Raw genomic sequence first — 8,565 nt, 5'->3', positions numbered from 1 at the left:
GAGAGAGAGAGAGAGAGAGAGAGAGAGAGAGAGAGAGAGAGAGAGAGAGAGAGAGAGAGAGAAATCGTTTTAGCAGTTGTTCTCAACCTGTGGGGCATGACCCCTTTGGGGGGATGTCAAACAACCATTTCACAGGGGTCACCTAAGACCAAGAGAAAACACAGATATTTATATTATGGTTCATAACAGCAGTAAAACTGCAGTTATGAAGTAGCAATGAAAACAGCTTTGTGGTTAGGGGTCACCACAACATGATTAACTATCAAATATTTGCAGCGTTAGGAAGGTTGAGAACCACTGCTCTATAGCCTATTGCCTTCCCTTAACATGAGGGTCTCGTCTAGCTGTAGTGGAAGCTAAGAAGTGATGTTGGTATAGTCCCATGAACTAAACAATAGCCCTTACGTGGATTTCACTAAATCTGACTGTAATATCCTTTTCTGCTGAGGATACACTGACTTTCACTAGAAACACACAGAGGTGGGAAGATGGTGCAGCAGAGGCCCGAGGGGAAGCAAAGGGTAGCTGAGGACACTAGGTCCAACTGGGCACAAAGGGCTGCTATCCTAAATGTCCCCAGGGAAGTGGCACTCACTGGGCCAGTCATCCTGCAGGTGGCATGCTCGTGACATCCTCCGTTGACACCATCCGCACAGGGGTCTATCTCCGTGCAGCTGTGGCCATCCCCCTTGTAGCCTTTCTGGCAGCTGCAGGAGACTTGCGTGCCTTTCTGGGAACACTTGGCAACCTTGGCACAGCCCCCGTTGTTCTGTTTGCAGAAATCCACAACTGCAAGAGAAAGGGTGGAAGCCTTCATGAGCCACGGTCTGGGGCCACCTGTCAGCCTCTTACAGTGGATGGGTTACAGTCATCACATGTCCATGTCTTTGGTCCCCATGATCTGTTGACTCTCTACTAGCTTGTATATGACTTGTGTCCTTAGACAGACTTATCATATACTCATAGGACAGCTTTGGTAATTTTTCGGACTCTCTCTCTGTGTGTGTGTGTGTGTGTGTGTGTGTGTGTATGTCTGTCTGTCTGTCTGTCTGCCCATGTCCTGGTTAAGTTGACACAGCCTAGAATCATTTGAGTGAGTCTCAGTTGAGACACTGCTCAGATCCAGATCTGACTGACTTGTGGCCATGCCTGTGAGAGATTGTCTTGATGGATGGTTAATATGAGAGGGCACCATCTTAGCCCACTGTGGGTACCACCATCCCTTCGCAGGTGGGTCTGGGCTACAAAAGGGCAGGCATGACAATATATCTATTATTTATGAGGCCTGCTCATAGAAAACTTAAGAAAATACATATGGCTAAGATTGCTCATCCCGCCCTTCTTCTTCTGTGGTAAACAGGGTTGTAAGTGGACTGTGTTATGACTTGTCTAATGACATGGCGGCACTTCCATGTAGCAAGGTACGACATATGACAAATGCCAGCCAATAGGATGGCAGAAGATCTGATTTTTGCCATTTTGGTTGTGTTTGTAAAGGGATGGAGGTTTGCCTCCTTCTTTCCCTTCTCCATCCTACAGCCTAGGTGTGCTAGCTCTGAAGGCCTCCCTTCAAACTCCTATACAAGACAGAATAAACGTTTTCTTCATTTGTGCACCTTTAAACTTGAGACTGTGTGTGCCAGACACACACCTAAACCACTGGTGTACTGGCAGTGCTCATGCTGGCTGTAACTCAGTGGCAGAGCGCTTGCCTAGTGTTTGAAAGGCTCTGGGTTCCCTCTCACTGACGGACAGGGTAACGGGGCCAGAAGACACGTAGTCTTCAGCCTCTACTTTGTCATCTTAATGCTGTAGTCAGATTCTCAATTTTCTAAGCAAGACTGATTACTTGTTGAGTTAGGAAAGTACTATGAAATACAAATACATCTTGTTTTGCAAAGCAATTTAAAAAAATTTTAAACTGTGGCTTGGGAGGTAGGCAGGGTAACCGTGAGCAAACCATTGCTGAAAAGAGTCTGAGAGAGGCCAGGCAGTCTCAGAGGCCCGAGCAGACAGTGGAAGGGTCAAGGTGCAGCCCGGCCGCTGTGACTATACCCTGCTCTTCTCCTGTGCCTGCTCCTGCTTCCCAAGTAGACAAAGAGGACTCACCTGTGCATGTGATTCCGTCACCTTCGTAATTCAAGTTACACACACATGTGTTGTTCTCCATACAGGTGGCGTGCACGGAACAAGCAGGTATGCACACTGGGATCACAACTGTGAAGAAAGAGGCCTCCCTTCACCCTGTGCCCCACTGTGGAGAGTCAGCCTCCCCTACTCAGTTTCCCCAGAACCCTTCAGGAGATTCATAAATGGCAGAGAGAGGGGGTGATTGATAAGCACCCTCCCACCTTGCAGAGTCTGAGATATGTCTGCAAAGCAGTCCTAACTATAAGGCACAGGTTGCCTTAGCGCCAACTATTTAAAACTTTATCCCTCCAAAATCGCAAGCAGGTATGAACCTGTCACAGACTCTTTTGCCCTAATAACATGGGCTACCAGATAGAGAAGGTTAAATTGAAAACAAATTTCACTGTCTTTCAAGGGCACTGCTGAGCTGAGGAGAAGTCTGTCACTTGGTGATCGGATGGTGCTGTGGTTAGTACAGGCAGTCTGAAGCTGTTAGGTGGGTAGGCAGGGATAGATGCAAAGTCAGCCATACTGTTAGAGCTGCTGAAGCCCATCTAAGAGCCTAGTGATGCCCTTTACTCCAGAAGGAAGAAAGGCCAATGATTTAGGCAGAATAATTTGACCTTTGTGTCTCAGGCCTAGGACATAGAGACTTGGGTCTCAGAAACTCATGGATCAAGATTATGTCAGTGACGAAAACCACAACAGAAATGGGAGCAACTGTGCTTGATACAGCAGATACAAACATGGGTCTTCACAGTCATCCCGGTAACCCTTCCCTTGCATACTGCATACATAGTGCAGTATGTACACCTTCTACGATGAGTAAGGGGAGAACGGGCTGTCCAAGGCCATTCGTGCAGTAAGTAGCAGAATCAGGGACCACGTCCTGACACCACCTGATTCCTGTCACCATGCACTGGGTCTGAGTTCCACCACAAAGAGGCATTCCCACTGCATGGTTTTTAGATCTGAGTAAAATCTTTTCACCAAGTTTTCTTCCAACCCACCAACCTCCAGAGATCCAGGCCACTGTTCAAACCACTGTTTACAGGTGGAGGTGGGAACACCTACAGTTTACAGGTGGAGGTGGGAACACCCACACAGTTTACAGGTGGAGGTGGGAACACCCACACAGTCTACAGGTGGAGGTGGGAACACCCTCACTGTTTACAGGTGGAAGTGGGAACACCCTTACTGTCATTTTCTCAGCTACCCCTTAGATTCCAGCTTACTTGCCCTTCCTCAATAGATTTCCCCTCGAGCCAAGGGCTGCCAGTGGCTGGCCATTCCCCAACAGACCTGTGGGAGCGTCACAGAAGCGGCCTGTCCACCCTGCTTCACAGAGGCACTGCCCGGAGCCTGTGATCCCCTCGTCACACTGTCCATGCTCGGAGCAGCCACAGGCTGTAAGAGAAATCAGAAAGTTCAGTAATGAGTGACAGCCCCTTCAGTGTTAGGGCCTCCAGGCTTCTACCACAGTCCTCATTGCTTTCCCTCAGCATTCCCAAAATCAACAGGCAAAGCATCAGAAGTTCATGTCAGGGAAGGCTGTTTTCGTAAGACTGAGTGTGTGATAATAAATATCACAAAGCTGTATCACAGAAGCAGAGTGACATGGGGCACGTCACAGTACAGACGAGGGTGACGACTTCATTGGGGGCATCTATTTATAAAGAAAATTCAAAACCTCCCACCAATTCTGCTGCTTACCACTTAGTATGGCTGTGCCAGCACCAGCTGCCATCACCACCCTTGGCCTCCTTGGCTGCCCCGGCCTCCCCAGCTGCCCCAGCCTCTGCCTCCCTGGCTACCTCGGCCTCCCCGGCTGCCCCAGCCTCCATTCTTGGCTGTCCCAGTCTCCCCAGTGATCTCAGCACTTGCTCTCCTACTGTGTGAACTCCACAGGGCAATTACAGTGAACCCTTGTAATCTGTTCACAACAGTCCTCTGTTCCCAACCCTTCAGTGGCTCCTGTGGTCACACTAGAGTAGACTCGGATCAGTTTCCATGGGTCTAGGATTCCCTGTGTGCTCTGGCTCCTGGTGACCTTCAGGCCTCCTTTCCTTCCTCTCTTCTCCTTCCTTACACACTATTGCTGTTTCTGGCAGGTCAGGGTCAGGCCACTAGCTTAGACCTCTGCATTTGCTTTCTTCTGGGAAAGCCACTTTGGTTTGTGCATAAGGACTGTGGTCCCTTGTGACTTAGGCCATTGCAATGTTAACTAACTGAGATGCAAACGTCAATTCCTCATCACAGTTCTGAGTGTTCAGGGGCCCTGTGTGCTGACTGAAGACATCTTCAGCATTGCTGCAGGTTCTGCCTGCATCTCTTGACATTCCTGTGAGCTTAGAGTCTCTGTGTGCATCTTTTATTCAGATCTGTTATCTGCTTACACACCTACACAGCTTTTATAACTTTCCACTTCTCTACTCTCTTTGATGAGGGCTAGATTGTCCTTATACCCTGCTAACCTTTGTACCCCTAAACCTTAGGACAATTCCAAGTAGGCAAGTGCATTGCCTAATCTCTTCCCACCTTAGTTTTTCCATTGACATCAATTCCTACCTCGCAAGTTGTGCTAAGGATTGAATGGAAAACTGTTTGTGGCTGGCACATGATAGGTACTTCACGAATGCCTTAGGTCACCATGTGTGTGCAGGCTTCAGTGAGTGGGTATGGCTCAGCCACGGGTTCCTGGGTGGCTTCAGGGGCTGCGAGTTTGTAGAAGTGAGTCTCTTTCAAGGGACTTCATCCAAGGAGGGAAGAGGCAGATGGAGCATGTGAGAAAAGGAAAGCTACTATTCCCAGGTCAAGTGGGTGGCGGGGATGAGGACAGGGAACATACAGGGGCAAACAGACTAACAAAGGCAAGAGGTCACATACGTTGACAGTCAGGCCCAAATCTACCAGGCCAGCAGAGCTCGCAGGCTGTCCCGTTGAAACCGGTATGACATTGGCACTGTCCAGTAGGTTTGTACAGATCATAACACATGCCCCGGTTATTACACGGTGTGTCTGGTCCTCCAGGGCAGGCTGGAAGGGAAGAAATCAGCAGTGACCATACGGTCTCCAAGACCAGGGCCACTCAGCACTGCTATAAACACACTGTTAATTCTGACAGCCTTTCAGTGCTCCTGGGGGTTCAGTGCACAAACAAGGAGAGACACTGGCCTCTGGGACCCAAGTATCAAGTATCTGATGTGATTCTACCTCGACAGGGCCATGGGCTGTATGCTGTAACCAGGGTCAGGAGACCTGGATTTGAGGAGGCCTGGGCCAAGTGGAGAACCTGCTCTGAGCTTTAGTTCTTTGTGGCTCTAAGTGATGGTGGCCATGACAATAATAATCATAGCATGGTGTCAGCCTGACCTATACCACGCCATTACTGCAAGGATCAGGTAGTATATTCTAAGAATATTTTTTTTTTAAATTTTATTTGACAAAATCTTATGTATCCTAGGTTGGTCTTGAACTTGCTATGCAGCCAAGGTTTAACTTGAACATTTGGTCCTTCTGCCTCCACTTCCTGAGTGCTGGAGTTACAGGTGTGTGCTCTAAGCTCTAACACCTCTTGTGCTGTGCTGGGAATCAAACCCAGTGCCTTGTGCTGCAGCTCTAGACCTCTGAGGGTATCTTTAAAATCTGCAGGGCTAAACAAATGCAAAGGTTTCTAATGGTCTTTTAGGAGTGTTCCACATTTTAGTGATGGAGCCTGCGAACTGAGTGACTATTCAGCCAATATTCAATATAGTGACTATTCATTGGTCCTGTGGACCAATGATTTTCAATCTGTGGGTTCCTGACCTCTTTGGGGGTCAGGGATCAGGTGTCCAGGGGTCACATATCAGATATCCTGCAAATCATATATTTACATTATGGTTCATAATAGTAGCAAAATGGCAGCTATGAAGTAGCAGTGAAAATAATGTTATAGTTGGGGGTCACCCCAACATGAGGAACTCGTCATGAGGAAGGTTGAGAAGCACTGCTCTAGACCACAAGTGGAACACATGGCGGGGGAACATCACAGCTCATTCTTAACTTTCCTGTGCTTCTATTTCTCGTCTATTAAAGGGGCTGGCAGCGTGGTTGTTATAATGACTATGTGCCAGTACATGTGGGTATTCAATGATGTGTCTACGATGTGCCTACCTAGAGCAAAGTCCAGCAGATGGGGTGTGCTTTGTAGGCCTTTGTTAAGCATTGCTGCTGGTGTCAAGGTTTCCAAACTGAGATCAAACTCCCTTTGACAAGGAGCCAAAGAAGAGAGGATGATGCTATACGCCTGTAACTGTGGACCTCAAGGGAATTTGTGATCCACAAAACTGTATCAGTACATTGCTGTTCAAAGGCAGAAACATGTCAAAGCGCCTATGCAGACATGATTCCCAACAGGATAGACATGGCACAGAACCAGCAATAGATAATATGGCATGTATTTTAAAGCACCAGGGGGAAGTGTCTGTGTTCTAATTTTATTGGATTTATTTATTTATTTATTTATTTATTTATTTATTTATTTATATTTCTGCAGTACTGGGAATTAAGCCCAGGGCCTTATGCCTGCTGGTCACATGCTCGTAGGAACGGTATCCCAGCCTTTTGATTTTGAGACAGCATCTAAGTGACCCAGGCTGTTCTTGCATGCCCTTACTCTGTGGTTCAGGTAGGCCTTGAGCTTGCTGTCCTCTAGCTTCAGCCTCCTAACTTGCTGGGTTACAGGCCTGTGCTTCTGGCCCAGCTGTGGTCTGATTTTAAACATGAAAGTGGATGTACAAGTAGGATCTCAATAAAACTCAAAACAGGAAAAACAGGAAGAGACGAACACACAACTGTTCAGTGAGCTGGGCTCGGGCCTGGGAACCGTGAGGGTGGAGTTCCCCTACCTCTTTAGAACTTGGGTACTTTAAAAAGCACAACCTGCTCACACCCCTTTAGAATGGCAAGAAGGAGTAAGCTCACCCTGACAGTCTGGCATGAAGTAACCGCTGCAGCACCTCGGGACATGGACCACCAGAGTGCACAGGTTCTGACAGCCTTCCACATCCCTCCTGAAAGGTAACGGCTTGTAGATACACTTCTTCCTCACACCCTGGAAGGAGAGAGAGGACACCTGCAGTTGCTCCTTTCCTCCACTGGGCTGGGCTGCTGGGGCTCCAGCACCTCCCTAGTGGAGGGTCTTAGTACTACCCAGGCTAAAAGTGGGATTTTCAAGGGAGGCAGGCCACGAGTGAGCGGGCAGAACAGGAGCCCTGAACTCACCCTTGGAGCTGTTTGCAAATGGAATGATTCCTTGGAGAGGATGTGGGGAGAGGCAAATTCCCATGACATACATCCTCAGCAAGGAAGGGGTGAGATTCACTGTAGGAGTGACTCTGTGTGTGTGTGTGTGTGTGTATCTGAGAGAGAGAGAGAGAGAGAGAGAGAGAGAGAGAGAGAGAGAGAGAGAGAGAGAGAGAGAGAGAGAGAGAGAGAGAGAGAGAGAGATGTGGGTGTCCTCCTCAACTGCTCTACATTTATATTTTGAGGCTGCCTCTCTCTTTGAATCTAGAGTTCACTTTTTCACTGGCTATGCAGGTTCTTCCTGCTTCCATTTCCAGCGTTGGGATTACAGCTTCAGCTTCTGCAGTGCCTGGGATCCAAGCTCAGGACCTATGCTTATTCAGTAAGGACTGTATTCCACAATCATGAAGATTTGTTCTTTTGTGACACTTAACTATTGTGTGTGTGTGTTTGCTGAGAACTAAACTCAAGGTCTCATGCAGTCCAACTATAGGCTTTACCACTGAGTCACAGCCCAGTTCTTGACTGTAGAATAAGTCACACAATATTACTTGATGAGCGTTGAGTCTGTGCCAGCCACTTATATCCAACTCTACATCCCAAGTTGTGTGGTTTTCTGATGACTACAAATAATTGTTCATTCACTTCCCCTACAGAGACAACATTGGAAAGTCATGTAACTTGCCAAATACCACTGGGATCTGTCCCCACACCCATGGACTCCAAGGCTGATGGCCTTAATTGTGACTGCACATGGCTTTCTAGTCTCAATTCCTAGTTTTGCTTCTTACCAGCTGTGGCCTTCTTTCTCTGAAATTCATTTACTCCTTTATGTGTGTGTGTGTGTGTGTGTGTGTGTGTGCGTGCTTATGTCACACACACTTTTATAATGTGTGTGTACCACTTTTATAACTATAATAATTTTTCTATTCTCTTCTTGGCATGTAATTGCACGAATTTCCAAGGTAGTTCCTAGAAGTTGGGCAGTAAACTAAGCAGCTGCCTGGGTTGCAAACACTCGTCTCACCCCGTGAAACACACTCACAGGCCCTCTACGTGTACACACACATTGGTCTCACCCTGTGAAACACACTCACAGGCCCTCCACGTGTACACACACATTGGTCTCACCCTGTGAAACACACTCAC

General features: G+C 47.8%; 1 protein-coding gene and 1 long non-coding RNA gene across 2 annotated transcripts in view; one reads left to right on the top strand and one right to left on the bottom strand.

Moving 5' to 3' along the window:
- The window catches only part of Stab2 (stabilin 2), a 175,870-nt gene that overhangs the window by 15,069 nt on the left and 152,236 nt on the right, over positions 1 to 8,565 (bottom strand). Inside the window, exons 55-59 of the mRNA XM_021204348.2 lie at positions 7,096 to 7,225; positions 5,017 to 5,166; positions 3,433 to 3,537; positions 2,110 to 2,217; positions 596 to 789 (exon numbers count right to left, since the gene is read on the bottom strand). Coding sequence (XP_021060007.1) covers positions 596 to 789; positions 2,110 to 2,217; positions 3,433 to 3,537; positions 5,017 to 5,166; positions 7,096 to 7,225 — 687 coding nt within the window. The remainder of the gene's footprint in view (positions 1 to 595; positions 790 to 2,109; positions 2,218 to 3,432; positions 3,538 to 5,016; positions 5,167 to 7,095; positions 7,226 to 8,565) is intronic.
- Positions 1 to 8,565, top strand: part of LOC110326179 — a 35,766-nt gene that overhangs the window by 16,589 nt on the left and 10,612 nt on the right. The window lies entirely within an intron of this gene.

Source organism: Mus pahari, chromosome 9 (genome assembly GCF_900095145.1).
Source record: "Mus pahari chromosome 9, PAHARI_EIJ_v1.1, whole genome shotgun sequence".
NCBI lineage: Eukaryota > Metazoa > Chordata > Mammalia > Rodentia > Muridae > Mus > Mus pahari.
Note: the sequence above shows the minus strand (reverse complement) of the source record. Positions and strands in the feature narration are given on the sequence as shown.